The sequence below is a fragment of the Atractosteus spatula genome, chromosome 11 (assembly GCF_055471065.1).
Source record: "Atractosteus spatula isolate fAtrSpa1 chromosome 11, fAtrSpa1.hap1, whole genome shotgun sequence".
Taxonomy (NCBI): domain Eukaryota; kingdom Metazoa; phylum Chordata; class Actinopteri; order Semionotiformes; family Lepisosteidae; genus Atractosteus; species Atractosteus spatula.
This window is the reverse complement of record NC_142716.1, coordinates 42919666-42938261: the sequence shown is the minus strand read 5'-3', so window position 1 is coordinate 42938261 and position 18596 is coordinate 42919666. Positions and strand designations below refer to the sequence as shown.

Here is an 18596-nt window from a genome sequence, read left to right as displayed (position 1 = left end):
ACTTTCGGTTTAATGATTGTGTCCAGCGTAGCAGAATTTGTACCAATTTCAACTGGGGTTTAGTCATAATTTAATCTTGCAATTTTTAGCAAATATGAACAGAATCATTACAAGCATGAGGACCAGTTCTGTGGGATTTAGAGATCAAAGCAATGATGGTTACGTTATGAATAGTCGCACGTGCAATCACTTCCACTGCTTAAAACTGTAAGTCCGCACATAGCGATCTAGATATTGTAACAGACACAGCCGACATTACAGGTTGCCAGCACGATGACGTCACCGCCCTTCCCTGTGAATAGCAGGGACCTCAGCCGCCGGGCTGAGGGGAGATCTCCCTTTAGCTCAGCCGGCTGGTTCCCTATTGAGTGACGCTGTAGACCGGGGTTCGAGCCCCAGCGGAGGAGGGCCTACCTAAGGCAGGAGCCGCGAGGGCGCATACCCACGAGAACCCAAAAGCGCTATAGTATATATTCCATGCTGAAAAGAGATTAAAAGAAACATAATGTTTTGGCTGTGTGGGCTTCACAGCAGAAATGTTACTTTTTTACTCTTTTCAGCATGGAATAAACAAAGAGAAAAAAGCATGGAATAAAAAAAGAGGAAAAAAAGTAACAAAATGTCATAGTATATGATGCTACCCACCAGTATTAAGAAGTTGGGAAGAGTTAGATGTGTTGTGTTAATTACAGAAAAATACTTCAATACTTTAAAAACATTAAAAAACAATGTCTGCACATAGCATACCTTAACCATGCAGAATTCATCGACTTCTGCAAAAGACTAGCAGGAGTTTGACATTTTAACTAAAAGAATTAAAAAAAAAGATTATTATTTTAAATTAAAGCTTCAAATAATTAAAAGATGAAAACAATTCAGAATCAGGTCCACCATATTAATGCAACCGGTGTCATTTCTGTAAAATCAACTCCATAGCTAGTTACAATACTTTAGCGGTTCTACAGTACTTGTTTTAAAACTAAATCTCCCTCCAAGAAATTAACTATAATACTTAAAACTGGGTTAATTTAAATGCAATGGACTAAAAACATTAGCCAAAATAAAACCCCTGTACTAAAAGAGAGAGATAGGTTGACGTTAAATAAAGTATATAACTAACATTTGTTTCTTTGATAAAATTAATGTTTTCTGTGATTTATGATAATTTGACTGAAATGAAGATTGTTGTGAATAAACTATTAAAAAAAGCTCATTTTTCCAACTAGCGCTGCAAAATTTAGATCGAGTACACCGCTTATTGAATTCAATTCTCTTCATTAGTCAGACTCTAAGCTTGTGCCAAAGGATTTAGGCTAGCAGATTAATGCCAGCTTCCTTGATCTGTGCTTTGTGAGCACAAAATCACTTTTTCCGCTTTTGGGCTGGACAGCTTAAGAAATTATTATTACAAACAATAAAGCCCAGGATATTGTGTTATGCTTGTGGCACAAAGAGGGAATTGTTTCTGTCTAACATTTTAACACTTATCAAATCTCAAAAGATAGCCTGCTCCTTGCCCAGAAGTTTTGCATTAGGTTTTGCATGAAGTTACAATATAATTAAAAAGGGAACACAATCACACACTCCTTTATGAATGACACCAGTCTAATTGTATAGCGTAATAATAAATAAAAAGGAACTTTAAGTTAAACATAGTTCTTCATGTCTGCAGGATCTGGTGCAGAAACTTATGACCTATCCTTTTATAAACTGGAGAAAGGCCTGAGAAAAATGAATATGTGCCCTCCCCAGTTTTGAGTTTTAAAGACAAAGTAGACACAAAGATTGCATATTTGCTACACTTCTGCCTAAACCCTGAATAAACATGCATTCTACACACACAGGCCTGCTGGCTCATACATGAGCCATGAATAGAAGTCCTTTATCCTTATTTGTTTAATTTGGATTTTGGATTTATAGAAAACACTAGAACAGATTGAGCTTTCTTAATGATAAAACAGGGACCAACATGTCTTTTAACAGCTAGAACACCACCCACCCGTCCCCCCCGGTATGCTATGCATAGCATGTTTGAATATATAATAGCATAGACTGTTGTTTTAAAACATAGGTATTGTATTTTGCTCTTATTTAAGAACAAGCAACTAAACTAAAAGGCAGAGTGTATAAGAAACTCCATTAGAAATACCATGTCTCACCTACATGTGGTTTCAGTACAGAACAGGAGACTTGCTCCCTATTTAGATTCATTTGTTATTTCAAAAATAAAACACTTGACTTTCATTAGGTTACTTTAATTGCAAAATAATTGTACACTCATACACTTGTCATAACAGCAATTATAATCTGACAGTGCAATTAGGTGCTATTAGAATTGAAAGTGCAATCAAACTGTTTCCAAATTGCATTTACTGTAATCATCACTTTACTTTCCTGATCCAATGTTAGATAAAAAATTGCAACACAACTTGGTTAATCTGATCTGTTTTTTCGAGCAAGGGTGAGCTGGTGTTCAGTGTCAGAATTTCACTCCTTGTCACCGCTCTCAGGAACAAATACATCCAGCATCAAGGTGAACAGCACAAAGAACTTCCTGTGCAGAGCCACACCTTTCTGGAACAAGGACAGTACTCCCGTTCTGACAAAAATCTTTATTTGCTTTCAGTCAATAGTTTATCACAACATTCAAGCACACGCCAGAAGTCCTTCCACAAGAATAAATTCTTGATTTTTTCCATGCATACTGTATATTTGTTTTAGAGCTCATGACCCAACATAACTAATGGAAAATGCCATGTTGTTATTTTTCCTCAGAAAACAAATTCCAGGTAGTAGCGAAATGCCCAAGCAATCAGACCGGCAGAGTCCGATTGTTTTCCATTTGGATCATTGCCCTTTATCTATCTGGCTTTCTGTCCCTGGTTATCCTTTACCTTCATGCCAGTTTGCTGCAGTTTTCCAAGTGGAAAACAAACTGAAAGGGGGAGTTTTCATGCTCTGTTCTTTTCAGCTCCCTGGAATTGCTGTTTCATTCTGTCAGAAATATAGCCTCATGCTAAGAGCATGATTCACAGATGAAACAGTCTTCAGTCTCTTTCTTACTGAGCTTTCATTTTTATATATGTTGCATGAACACAGGTAGATGTATATGCAATTTAGAACTATTCTGATTACTGAAAATAAATACCCTTGCATATGCGTATTTAAAACAGCCTGTTTACAAATGTTAGTAGTATTAAAGGTTGCCAATGGTAATGTGACTGCAGCCTGTCAGCCATGTGGGGTGAGCTCACTCAGGATTCCATCATGGCTGCTGAAACACAGGATTACATGAGGTTGTGACGTGGAGGTTTTAATTATAAGTGTGCTGTCATTGGTGCTTACGATTTCTTGGACTCACCAAGGCTGGCATCAGGAGATCAGCACAGTACACAAAGGCGGCCCCCAGAGTGAAACCCACAGCCACAGGAACAAATGCATAGGCTCCGTACTTCCCCGAGTCCTCTGCCATGTCAATTGCAGGGGCAAGTAACGACCAATAGGATGCTGCCAGCATCACCTGCAAAAAAATAAAATACAGATGCATGTACAAGCTAGATTTCGCAAAGGAACTGGGGGCTATGAATAAACAAGTCTCTGGTCTAGGGACAGCAAAAATAAATTGCAAAAGTTTAAATACTGGAAAAGTGTCTGTTAGAATAATAACATGAGTCAGAGGGATCATTAGTGACTTTACAAAAAGCCCCAGAGCCGGATCTTTTACAAATGTAAATATGAACTCAAACGAAATGTCTGTTCAAGGTTTGTTATATCTTACAAATTAATGGCTTTCTGCATTGATATATGGATTCCCCAGAACTAGTGAAAGGTGGATAGTTTATTTAAACAAATCAAAATCCTTTACGAGAAACGGCCCGTATATCATAACTTAAGAAAAACATCCCGTTACCTAAACTGCAGAAGAGGCCTCAATTATCAATGACATTTTAATGTAGCTTACCAGAAATAGACCATTTTTAAATTAACCAACAGCTAAAAAGTAGTTATAAATGTCTGTATATAATGAACACAGTTTTCTACAGTTCACATACCAGAAACAAGTGCAATAGACTTTGTGATATTTCCCACCAGAATTAGATCTTCAGTGTCTATGCTGACAGCTAAGGAATTAAACATCCTCTGCTTCAATAAAATTAGCCCTTTCGCTCACCGAGACGGCAGTAAATGAAAGCACTTAGGATGACATGCGTTAGGGCTCCGACAGCTCACTGAGGCATAACACATCGAGGAATTAAGTGTCTATTTCTCTAGAAACCATCTGGATTTCAATTCCAACAGGATTGAAGCAGAAATTGCACACTATTGCTTTCATTCTTCCAATGATACTGCTCATAAGGTTTTGTGCATATTACAGGAAATTAACACATGAGTACAAGTGCTGATAACTGCAGGTGTGATAAGTCAACTTACGGTATACCTCTTTGGGTAACCTTAATTTCTACCCGGTTATCAGGTTCAACAACAGTAAAGGGGAATTTACAAAATTATATTTGAATTTGAAGATCCTATCCTTTCACTTTTGTCTTTGACCACTGCATATTTCAATATTGACCATATTGAAATAACTCATTGCAGAAAACATTCAGGCACCAATCATTAACAAGATAACATTTTATCTATCCTGTTCCATGACACACAATTACTTTCTCATTTTCAGTTCTATCCTACATAAGAAAGCAACAGGAAAGCACCCATAATTAGCTTCATTCCAGCATGTTTACCCAACTAAATTAGCACTGAAACATGACACAGAGTGGATAAGTTGAGGTGGGTCAAGTTGCAAATGTTTCAACCAGTGTCTGGAAAGCATTGACAAATGTTTAAATGTTTGCTTATCATAATGAGATCCTAGGCAATTATGCAGCTTTCAATACCTAGTCAGTCTTTAAATAGAACAAATGTTTTACAGAAGTGAAAAAAAAACACTGACAGTTCTGTTCCAAACGACAGAGAGCATATAGTTCTAACATGCTTCACAAACAACATGTCTTTTGAAAGTTAAGATCTGTGTCTTGAAAAGGAAGGCCATTAGATTTACTTACACTCTTTATGATCTCATGTTCTGCGCCCTAATTGAGCAGGGTGTCTTTATTTGCTCTTCGGAGACAGAGTTCAACCAGCTTTCTTTACAAGCCCACAAGGAGCTCTGTGGGGCACCAACAGCTACAATCCGACAGTTTAGCACCTTCAGAAATGAGCCACACATTTGTGGTTGACATATTAGCTAACATTCATACCTCTGCGTAATCCTCAATCACCTTCTAGTCTCTCAATAAGAATAAAAAGCATATTAGTGTCTGTAGTCTTGTACTTATCAGCAATTCAATGCTTACAAATATCCAGAGTCACGCTCACCTCTGCACTGGGTTTACAAAACAACTTCAGATCAAATGAAAGATAATCCAATCTTTGATGGAAAACATGGCCTGAATATTTAACACTTTAATTAAAAACAAAGGCAAACAGAGCCTCCAGAGTTTCAATGCAGTGTTTAAATGCTATAAACAAAAATAAAAACTGCAAGGCAGTTGTTGTTTCTTCAAAAAATGATGAAATTCATGTCTATTTCAGTCTTTTATGAGGTAGTAAGTGATTGATGCAGCTCTGCATCTAAATTCGCTCATGCAGTTTAAATTGGATTGAGATGGTGTTATTCAGGAGTATGAGAAATAGTCTAATAGTAAATTGAGCTATTGCTCACACTCAGAATAGGCTAAACGTCATTATTATCTCCACAGGTTTGGTATGTCTTTGACACGGGTTTCTTGTCTGCAAGTCACAAGATGTCATTGGATAGCATTTCAGGGCATGCTTTTAATCTAGAATTGTAGACCAATTTCAGTCAGGAGAGAAGATACTTTTAAAGAAACGGAATTTGCCATGCTGTGTAATCATATAAAACTGCATGTTCTGTGGACTAGGTTTCTAAAAATGTCTAAAAGAAGAAAAAAGTAAAGTTCACAAAAAGATAATGCAAATTAAAGGTCATCTTTCAAAATTACTTTGTATCATAAAATTACTGGGAAGGAGACACTACAATTTCTACTCTATGTTAATGGGATGATAAAGAGAATTCATCTTTAACAGAATGTGGTTCAAAGGCATTATATTAATCTGTGTTAACAGCAATTTAATATATGCTGTACTAAATGCCATTTACCACATGTATTTACATGAATACTGGACTCTTCAGTACAAACATGCAGTATGTGTTCCCTAAAATAACATATAAATGCAAAAACTACAAAGGTTACATACAAAATGCTCATTGTGGCTTGCCATTTTTAAATGAAGAAACCAGAAATGCTTTAATTTTGGGGAAAGAATGCAATATAAGGTGCCATCAGTTAGTGCCTTTAAAGGATCTTAACCATGAGCAAGTAATACCAAAGATGTGTAACATTAGATTCCAATAAAGAGCAGAAGTTCTGTAAACATGCAACACGAAATTGATGAAGAATCTATGCGAGTTGTATATAACTACAGGTTATCTTGCTTTGCTTCTTTTTAAAACAATTCTTTCTACTGTGCTGAGCCTTTAGAAAGATTCATGTGTATGTGTAGGCTATAGTTTCATATTTTCATACATGCATTTTCTGCCTTTCCTGTATAATTAAATGTACGTGAATAATTCATTGCTACACAAATATCATAAGAACTGATACAAATAAGAGGTAATTCACTCCTTCTATCCTGTTTAGCAGTTAGGAGTTAATTGTTCAGAGGATCTCATCTGTTTTTTGAAAGAAGCATCAGTATCAGCATTAACAATGTGGCTGGGTAGCTTAATCTCTACTCCAGCTACATTAAAACAACCCTATCATGCCCTATCGCTCAGTAACTAATGTTCAAAGAATCATATACAAAAGAGGCAAACAAGAAACCAGGCAACTTACAACAGCTCACTCTTCAAATGAGGATCAAAGTCTAATTAATTCTAATTTATTTTCCATAACAATGTAGCATACTGGCCACAGGACATTTATTTTTTGCTTATCTTGAGATTATGGCACACGTAATTATTTAGGCAGTTCTGTTTAATATATGGCAGGGCTGCGTTTTCACAGTGGTTTAAGATATTTTTCCTTTAAAAGGTTTAAAAACAACAGCTTTCATAAGGTGTAATTTAAAAACATTCTGCATAAATGATGTGAATCATCTAAAAAACATTCTAACATGCAAGTTTTCCAAGTTGTGTTAAAAGATGTAAAATATTTTAAGCAATCATTTTTAGCCTTTCCTTGAGTTACATCCCAACACACCTTACAACACTGCTTTTGTTTTAAAGGATAAGATTGATTTGCTTACTAGTGTTTTTCCCAACAGCGAGTAGACAGAGTTGACAGACTTGACATCTGTGATGCAAAACTCTCTAAATATTGCTCTGATTCAGATCAGGACATGTTTTTAAAATCATGAACAGTACTGTGACTGGAACAAAACTGGTTTGCACTACAGATATCTAATCGCTTTACACTGCTAATTATAGCACCCATGTTTTTTCCATCTCATGAAATGCTCGTACTGGGTCACAAACAAGTTCTTGTAACTGGCGTTTCTTCATTAAACCAAGACCTTCACATTCCTAAACTATTCTGTTAAAAACAGAACAATAAAGTAAAAGGGACCTTATTCAGGGAAAGCATATAAATACACCTCCAGCATTCTTATTCGGAATCACTGCCATACATAATTCAAGATATAAAGAATTATCTTGGTTTCCCACTGTATCAGTTTGAGCAAAATCGACAACATAAAAATAAATGTTAGTGGCATTTAGGATAATTAAAAATCAGTATATCTTTACAACTCCTATGAAAACTATTTTTTGCCAGATCATTTTTAACTATCATGTTTTAATGGTTAAAACATGGTTAATAAATGTTAGGAAAAAATCATTCCTTTTGCTGGACATGTTAACTTAACTACTATGCTACATTACATGTAAATGCATCTGTGTGTCCTATCAATTAAGACCATATAAAGGCAGTTTATAAACTAGAAAACTTGTTCAAAGTTTGAATTTTACCTTGTTTTTAAGATTGAAAGTCTTACATACTTCATTCAGTTTAATTAAATCAACTCATTTCATTATTTAAATGAAGACTAATAATGTTTCGCATAAAACTCAACTGTGTTTCTTTTCACATTTTTAGCCTGAACTGACATCAGTTAGAGATGCTCCACTCCTCCTATCCTCCTGTCAATCACTGTGGAGTTTGCCAAGTGTCCAAAGGTGACTGGCTCTGACAGGTCTGCAGGTTGTAGGAATGCAGTATGTCTGCACATCCTTTCTCTCCCTCTGCAGTAGTGTTACAACCCCAAGTGTCTAGAGGTAAAGGGGTATAACATTTAGGATGATTTGGATGCAGGTGGGTTTCTGGTGAGGGACTTAGGAAGCGTGACAACAAGTTTTGGTGCAAAAGTAATTAACTTTAAAGTGAATAAGTGACTGGTACGTAATTAGGACACAATAACACACAGAGAAAGAGAACTAGAGAGGTGCCAAAGGAAAGAAAAGAAACACAATCCACTCTTCTTTCCAGACATATTAAATAATACCAAGTTTGAATTTTCAGGATACACTACAATAACAATTTTATCCATCCATCCAGCCTATCCCCGCAATCAACATGTACAGGTGCGGGTACACTCTGGTCAGGACGCAAGTCCATCGCAGGGCAGGTACACAGACGCAAACACAGATAGACACACAGTCACGGTAGGAACAATTTTCCCAGAAGCCAATCTACCAGAAAGCCTTTAGACTGTGGGAGGAAACTGGAGCACCAAGAGGAAACCCATGTGAACATGGGGAGAACATACAAACTCCACACAGACAGCATCCCTCTCTCCCTGAACTGAACCCAGGGCCCCGGCACTGCAAGGCAGCAACACTACCAACTGCGCCATCATGCCACGCATGTAACAATTTTAGTATATTTCAAAACATTTTTTTTCCCATATGCCCATTTACTAAATAATTCAGAGGGAACAAATTAGAACTTTTTGGCAATTCGTTTTGGAGTTTTTTAAAAGGGTGAAACGGTGGGGGGCAGGGTGGGTGGTGTTTTAAGTGTCTTCAATCCTAGCAACCTGCGTGCCTCAGTCACTGCCAGGGTAAAACTGAAAGAACAAATTAATGACAAGATAAATGCATATTTAAATGCCTTATTTCCATTTTAATTATTTTTTCTGTAACAAAGCATTAGCATATTCAATACAGTACGCATGCACTCCTATCTCCATGGAAGAAACAAATTCAAACTAATGTGTGTGCTATCTTCTGAGTTCATATTATTTTCTACATAATTTGGGAGAAACAGCTCTAGTAATATCTGCACTTCACAATGGTGAGCACTGTAGTACAGATGAACAGATATAAATGTAATGTAAATGTAAATGTAGTGTGATCTTATTGAATTTAATTAACCATGTCTCAAAACTGGAAACTAAGGCTCAAGTACCCAAAAGACTTCAGATTTTCTTCCAGAATCAGTACTTTGTATTGATTATCCTGCCCCCATTGAGCAGAGTGAATATGGTTTCAGTAATCAAGTGCACCTTGAACCATGCGGCTAAAAGACAGTCCAATACATTTCACAGTATACTGAGTGAGATATAAAGCCTTTTTCAGTCGTTGCACTGCCAACTCTTAAAATGTAAAAGAGAGAGAACTTTAAAGCAAGCAAACAGCAAAGCAGAAAACTGAATTGAATTAGAAGTCAACATCAAAGGAATTGTTTCCAGGGGCAGTCTTTACACAATTCAGGTTAGAGTAATGACATTATCATCCTGGAATTAATCTACTCATGACCCGGTCAGCGTTAAACTCCTGGAGAAACATTCACACCCCAGCAACTACACAAAATGCAACAATGCAATGGTGTGATATGACTGTCATGCTGGAGAAAAGTCAGTGGTTACAAGATGATGAAACTCCTAATAAACCCCATCTATGAATTGGCTTCATCAGTCTGTTCTGTTGTCCACTGGTGGCTGATGTGTGGTGAGCATATCGTCCACACTTTGGCTGCATCATCCAGGTGGATGCTACACATAGGCGGTGGAATTATAATTGTTATTATTGAGGTTCTCCATAACTGGGGAACTCTGGCAATGAAAGGCAGCTTCCCAGAGCTTGGAGGCATTTGCTCAAGTAGTATTTTAACCTGTCTCCTTTGAATCAAACTAGACCACAGTTAGCATCTCAGGTCTTGTGGATATCACAGGACCCCTACTTAGTGAGAAATCCTACCAAGTAAAAATACCCCAGTGACTGTGCCAGAGGGAACAGGGAGACGAAAATCATCTTGCAAAGCCTCTAACATGATATAGGTTTCCTAGTCCATACAGTCAAACTAACATTTTAAAGGGAGAAGAAAGACAGAATCAATTTCAATAAAACCTGGTTAAGATCTGTTGCAAAGATCTATACATTAAGCAGCAATATTTCACTACTACAAAATAACTAAAATTGATAATTTCCCTCTGGAGCACTTCAGCTTCGAGGTAGAGTTCACCACAGTCTCATAATCAGATAGAACCTTTCCTCTCCTCCATTCAGCTAATACTCTTTTTCAATCCAGCCTATCCATTAACTTATTCCAAATAGGGTTCCACATGATTAATTAGGATTTCATATGCTGCACTAGGCTCAATTGACAGGGTTAGTCTGGAAACGGTATAATTACCCATTTATTATACCACTTCAGTCTTTGCAGTATAGTTGGAAAACTTCTGAAGTACTCTGGTCAAACTTTAGATATTCCTTTCCTTTTCTGTCGGATCCCCTGACAGCTTAGTCAATCTGACTACTGATTGTTTTTCAAGAAAAGCATATTTTCAGTCACAGCCTCAGAAGCAATTGCAATAACATCTTAAAAAATCAATCAGAAATGGATATGGTCTGACCGTGCTGAACAGATACAGCTTTTCAATTACGAGATCATTAATTCTGGAAAGTGATACCCAAAAAATACAGAATGACAGACAATGATTTGCCAGGGGTAATGATAACTCTCAAACAGGAGATGTCTTATGCCAAATCAGTCTATAAAATAAGTAAATAACATCTGTCATCGAAAATGCCAGATTAATAAAAAGAGATTAGTTGTCAGATAAAATAAATGTTCACTACCAATAAATACTTCTGTTTCTTATTTAAGGTCCTGGTGCTTATGAAAAGGGGTGTGAAAGACAGAATTACTAGTTTTAATTCAATGAGCATACATATTGAAGCCATAATGATAAGTATATTAAAATCAATTTCCTCTTAATTTCTATGCTAATTCAATTTATATTTAAAAAGACCATCAGATACAAGCAGTGTGTATCATAATAATAGGAGTCTTTTACCTTAACAAATGAGACTGAAAAAGAAATTAGGGAATTAATCAAGAACTCTATTTGACCAAAGTATTATAAAAAATACCGTATTATGCCACAAATGACTCTATCTACAAAATAAAACTTAAGAGTGGTGTCATCCTTCCAGTCAATATGATGGCTGTGATGCATTTGACTTGACAAATCACAGACCGGAATATACAGTATTTTCACATTTCTTCTTCAAAATCGTTGGGGCCACCTACTGCATCGTGGATTGAACTTCCTATGAACCTTGCACGTCTCTTACCCAGCGAGGCCGCCCACCTCTAAACAATCAGGAACATCCAACAGCTGCAGGACAGAGACCCACTGGGGTAAACAACAATACAATCACTCAAAGTTAAGGGTTCAGCTCCTGCCTGGGGGGATTTTGGACATACACCCCTCTAAGTCCCATCTACAAGACACTAAACTACCTTAGGGCTATTCAGTGGAGCACAAATGCTGCTCATATTACAGTCCAGGGCACAATCCCTTATAAAGACATGAGTGGGCTAAAGAGCCTTGAAATCAGTGACAGATAATAAAAGCTGCAACTCTATTGTGAATACAGCTAAGCGTGTGAATTGTTCATGACCGCAGATACGTCAAAGTAAACTCATCACCTACAATGATCATCACTGCAGAAATGAGGAAAGTATTTCTTGGCTGTAACCTTTGATGTAAGCATATGTGCTTTCTTCCATTATGGAATCTAATATCACACGATCACACTGCACTTTGGTTGGAGGGACCCAACTCAGGGTGAGAAGGGTAAAGTTCAAAAAGGTCATGCTTAGGGTTGTTAAGAAAGTTATGAGAAAATCTTTCAACAGTCCAAATTGCTTTGTGCCTAATGGCGACCAATGCCATAGCCCTTTGCCTTTCATAAAGGCTAAACCTGAAAACACTAATTTAGAGGAGGCACTCGGCTTTTTAACAAACACTTAAGTCAACTAAATGTATATAAAACTCAGTGCGGCACAGGCTCAACAGTAAGGAAAAAGCTATAATTTCAAACAAAAGCTGATGATCCCCTTGGCTGTATGCCAGGTCACAATATGAAACAAATCATTTCCTACAGTGCATCAACAATTGAAAACCTATTCTGGCTAATAAAAATCAAAGACAAAAGACGTGGATGAGACCAGCATCTGGGAATAGCTCATAAAAAGTCTTAAAAATCTTTCTGAAAAATGCATCAAATAGATGTTCATAGTATGTGCTTTTTACAGATAAACAGATGTGATCCTGACACATCAAAATACAATTCTACTTCAGTTAGGATATTACAGCTTAATATGGCGCCTGATAAATGTGAGTGCTCTGAAGCATTCAGATCAAATGTTTCTATACCCTCAGTAGGTCTCGCAAGGATGTACAAGTCTTATTAAACTGTTTCAATGAAGAACCATACTCACTGTTTCTATTTTAATCTGAATTACAGTACTGCCACTCACTTTGCTGCCAGTAAACAAGCTTTGCCTGTTCCTGGTATAAAGTGCATACCTTGGAGAGATGAAACACTGTAAATAAAAGCAATCCAGCGTGGCGATGAAGAGCAGTGGTAAGGGCTCTGGAATCCTGATTGGTTCAATTCCCAGGTCATGACATTTCTGCAGTACCCTTGACCCAGATACTTTACCCAGGTTACTCCAGCAAACCCAGAGGAATAAATAGGGGATTAGGTCATTTCTATAAGACACTTTGAATAAGAGCATCAGTCCACTAAATTAGGAATAATGATATAAATACAATAGGGGGTTTTGAATGGGGGTACTGAATACATTGTCTTTCACAATGCTCAGCTCAGACTGAAGGATAACCCTGATAATTCAGAGTTGCCAGTCTGAATATAGGCTCCTCTTAATTTCTACACACAGTTACTATACAGACCTTATAGTACCTCAGGAGGGATGAAGGTATCATGAAGATTTATGGTATCAGAGGGAGGACAAATACTACAAAATTATTGGCACCTAACAGAGCCACACACTACAAACCCACCAACTGCAAGTCACCACTCCGAGAATCATACTCACAGTTAGCTTGATGAGTCTATATGGTGGGCACTTAGCAGCCATAAAGAACTTTAAGCTCTGAGCTATTATAACAAATGTTCTGCAGAACTGAAACAGCAACAGAGACATACAAAACATTCAGAAGACATGCACTACTCCTTTAAAGTGACACACATTGTGCAATTTAAATTAAGCACCAGCCTCACAATCATAAAAAAAAATCAGGACATATAATAAACTCAAAGGCTTCAATTCTATTCTGTCCTTGTAATATTTAATGTAATAAGAATTCTTCTGAACTGTGTAGAATATCAAAATATTGACACAGGCTACACTGTGCTCTCAGCCAGGAAGCGAGAGAACATGCAATCGCTAGCTCCATTTTTCTGTGTTAATATAAGTGACCAGTATGGAATGAGACTCATTCGTATTCTGGTACTATGAAGACATACTCTTAAAATTGCAGTTATACCTTTTTTCATGTTTAAACACTTTCGTTAACCTAGATGTTGGATGCAAATGATTGTAAAAGGCAAATACACTTTGAGGAAATGGCGATTTCAAGGTACATCTCAGGCAGAGATTACAATTAATTCTTCCCACAATGAATCGAATACTTGAACAGTGGCATTCATCAAAACAACACCAAAATTACATAAAAACCCTCTCTTTCACTTAAAATGGGATCTAAAAGATTCCTGTTTTGTTTTCTGGACTGCAAAACTGAGATTAACCTTGTTGTAATAAGGCTGGTAAGGTCACAAACAGTATGTGGGATTTAACATATATAAAACTAGGCTACACAACCTGGCATGCAGCAACTGTAGGCTATGAGTAAATAATATAAATCTTTGCTGTTACTATCTTTAGAATATCTGTAGATTTATGCATTGCACTACATTTAACATCACTGGCTATTTAGAGCAGATCTCTGCTAAACTGTCTAAATGCCACTAAATAAGTTAGAGCAGCAGGAGAGATCTGGTGAATAATGTGAAAATTAAGGAGAAACCATAAGGGTCCGAACATGAACTGCAGGAGGCCCTTTTTCCCATTATTGCTCTGTTTATCGAACAATAGGGGGATTATTGTTCTCACAGCTCCCTAATATGACAAAGTAACAATTTTATGTTACTGCTGTCATTGGGATCTTTAATTTCTCTAGAGAAACCATGTCCTTAACCAAAATGAACGCAGAAAATAATAGGGTATTTGATATATAGTTTACCTTTCAATTTAAAAAAAATGAGGTCAGTTACTAAGATGTCAAATGCATTTGAGAAAAAAGGTTTTTTTAATCTGGGAACAGTGAAACCAAATTGCAACCAGGTTGCAAGCTAAATTTAAAAGCTCTGCAAAATTTAAATAAGCATGTATCATAAATAGTTTATTATGAGGATTTACTTTGCAAAAAAAGCTTCAACAGTTTCAAAAAAGCTTCAGGACAGTCAATAAAAAAAGACAAGTCAATTTGTAGAATATGGTGTGTCCATTTGAACTGATTGCTTAAATAGATTGTTACAAATCAAGTCCTTTTTATATCCTAATTTAAAACAGAAAAATAAGCTGTTTTATCAAGACAAAAGAAAAGTATATAGTCTAATAAAGTTCTTCATGCAAATAAAAAGACCAATCAAACTAGAAGACTATAACCAATCAAAATTAAAGAGCAGTAAAAGCACTGCCCTGTTCCATTTTTCTTGTGGTCAGGTTTTCACACACTCAGCAGCTTGATTGACAAATTGCAATGAGATGCTTCCCACTATTGACTGACTGATTATTGCTTTCGATTGCATTAATGATATTGTTGTACAGACAAATACTTTGAACTGTGAGGATAAGTCAAAGCTCGATCACTAATGGGATAATTGACACGCCCCTCCTGCACAGAGTGCCCCCTTTACCTCTTGTGATGAGATCAATCAGCAGTTTGCACCTTCCACTGGCAACTGAAGATTTGTTCTGCATCTTCTTGCCAAGTAGAATAAGCGGAGATCGCTATATCAGTAAATCAGCACACCTGTAGACATTAGCACAGTTTAAACTAAAAAATCTCTGACCTAGGTTGCATTGTTTGTTTAACCGACACATTGAACTATATGGATATTTAATAAAGATAGTAAGACCTGACAAGTTGTGCTTGCTGACATGCATAGATCTGACCACACGCTTCTGCAAGAGTACCTACAGAGTAGGATGCTGCATTAACTTATACATTTTTAATTGATGTCCAAAGACTCAGGCATCAATTTGATCATCCAAAAATAGAATAAAACCAGAACACTGATATTTTCATATTCAACTATTACTCATTTGCCTGAAAAATACATATAAAAATAATTCTTTTGAAGAGTGCTACCATCTCTTTCCTGTTGTTTTCTATAATGCCTTTCATCTGGACATTATGGTGTGATTCATTTTCAAAGTAGGTCTACACATCAAAGTCTCTCCAAGATACCTCAAGTACATTTGAAATGGAAATGTTTCACCTTACTTTGCGATGTGAGTGATAGTTAAGAGATTAAAATATAAAAAAAGGAATTTAATATGGGGCAAGTTTAATAACCTAATTTAGTTTCGTGACAGACTAACACCATTCTATCACACCCAAACCCTGAATTTCGAAGGGAAAACAAACAAGTACTTCTTGTGTAGTGTATACGAGGCATGTTTGTGGGAATTTGTTTTGTTTTGAAACTAGCTAATGTTTATTTTGCAACATCAGCTTGATGTTCAAGTACTTCCTCCAGATGCTAAGGGCTCATTCATTCAATGTGTTACTTCAATTTTGCAGGTTGTACAGAATGGCACTCAATTTTTGTTTTATATCCCTATTCTTCCTTCTGTGAAGTATCTGGCATTGCCTGAAGGCTGATGAATATTCTCGATCAAGCACAGAAAAAAAAAAGTAAGCATCTACTCTGAACCATAATGAGGTTCAATTGCTCGTCTGAAGACGCTGATTATTCAAAGCAATCTTCCTTAGTTAATTCTTTCATGCATCTTGGCTGTGTTGTTTTTTTTCCAGCTGTGTGGGCTGCTGGATGAGAGCACGGGATCTCTGATTTGTCCGTGATTTTGTTTATCTGTGCCGTGCTTTTCCATTCAATGACCTCTGGTGTTTGGACACTCCCCTGTTCCCCAAGGTGTCAGCTCTAATCCCACTAAAAAGGAAACGCCAGCAATCAGCAGAACAGATCTCTGGCAGGATCAACAGTATATTTACAGGTATCATATGCGTTTTCCTCGAGCAGTCACGACTCAGCACAAACACTGCTCAGCCCTCACCACCCCACCCCATCTCCTGCTTACACTCCCGAGGAGAAAGTGCTACTGCTCGGAGCTGTGCTAGAGATACTGCAGCTATTTTTTAAGCCATTACACCCATATCAAACCATGCATGCTGCGTTTAATGAAAATGAAAAACGCCTCACTGATTGCACTGTACAATCTTCTGTGCTGGGATGTCTGATAAAACTGATTAGCAAAATGTATTGTTGACAAACAACACAGCATACACCTAATTCAATTCACTCTCCTCCCCCCACCCCCACTTGTTCTTATGATATTTATGGCAAAAGCTGGTTGCTGTCTACCAGGCATGCCCAAATAAGAACTTGCTCCACCAGAAAAAAAACAATAAATCTAAATTTACATAAATAAACTACGACACCAGTTCCTTACAGGACCTTTCATGGTAAGAGAGACTGAGTGCTGCATAGCAGAAAAAAATCAATTCTGCATGAGCATATATTCCTAGTTCCTAAGAGCTTTTATCTTTCAAGAATTGAGCCCTGCTTTGTTTTATGAGCTGTATGCTCTTGTGGCACAAGTCAGCTCTGGCTACTGTATATTTCATGCAAGCTACTGGATTTTAATATGCTTTTTTTGGCTCCATTGGTAAAATGTTAGGAAGAGCCCATAAAAGTACACAAGAAGAATAAGTTGCTGAACAAAGTCTTATTTCTATCAGTGCAACAGCCTTGAAAATAATTACTGACATGGTGAAAGCAAAGACTGGTGTAGCCCTATTCTTTCAGTGAAGAACTTTAAGGTCTCTCCAGTGAGATAAAAGTCTTTCTCACTTCAGCATAAACCAAATAGAGATTGAGCGTGTGTAAGACTATATAAATGTTGTGAAAACTTTAAAAAGTGGTAATACGTTCTAACACTCTGCACAGAGGAGATCTGGGCAGGAAAAACAACCAAAAAAGACAATTATGGAGCTACAGAGGATTAGGCAAAGGCATTCTGAAGTGGAAGCCAGGCCATCTTTAATTCTAGTCCCAACACCAACAGAAATGCAGAAACAGATGTTGTGCGTCACAGCAAAAGAACAGGATCCGCTTCCTGCTGTCATTAATTACAAAGGCATTATTACATTTGAAAAGGTCACAGTAAGCAATACATAAGACATTATTGTTGCCATACAGAAATTGATCTTTTTCTTTAAATGATGCTCTGCTGCAGCTGAAATAAGCCTGGCACATTTCTGTATTCTGCTTCACAAAGCAGAAAAGACAAGCATTTTCTTTGAACCGTTTTTCTTTGTTCAAACATAAGACATACAGCAATTGTAAAATAGAATCCTATATTACATAAAATGTATTTCTAGTACAATACAGGATAAAGACATGACAAATGAATACTTCAGAACCTGGCACTTTTCTTTCCTTTCTATTTCCCATTTGTAACTATTGGCAAATATGAATTATAATTTCAACTTTTTATACTGCATAGCAAAAGCAAATAAAATTAAAATATTAAAACAGCAGTCTATCTAGCCAATCGCTACTAATACATTTTACAGTTTACAAGAAAACTATTTACTAATTATTATACTAATAATGCAACAGCGGACGTTTGCAAAGATAGACCTAATAGGAAGTACTGTATGACCATGTAAAAATTGGAAAGTATACAGATTCTGGATATTAATTAAACATTTTCAGCATTATTTTGATCAATATATCATTCATAACTGACCTTGACTATTGCATAAGTACTACATCTTCTCATTATGTACAGATTTGATAAATCACAGATGTTGAGGTGATTTAACCTGTTGAATGTCAGAGCTGGTGAAATAAAAAAAAACAGAGAAAGTATCATACATGCCTTGCTTGTCAGGAGAGCATATGCCTTTATGTTGAAATAAAATCTCAGATGGTTGTGTAGACAACC

At 36.7% G+C, this 18596-nt stretch overlaps 1 protein-coding gene across 2 annotated transcripts in view; it reads right to left on the bottom strand.

Annotated features, from left to right (window-relative positions):
• slc39a11 (solute carrier family 39, member 11) overlaps nt 1–18596 on the bottom strand; it is a 185034-nt gene that overhangs the window by 156341 nt on the left and 10097 nt on the right. For both annotated transcript variants that reach the window (XM_088927971.1, XM_088927972.1), the window contains one exon: nt 3362–3520. In XM_088927971.1, coding sequence (XP_088784097.1) covers nt 3362–3520 — 159 coding nt within the window. The remainder of the gene's footprint in view (nt 1–3361; nt 3521–18596) is intronic.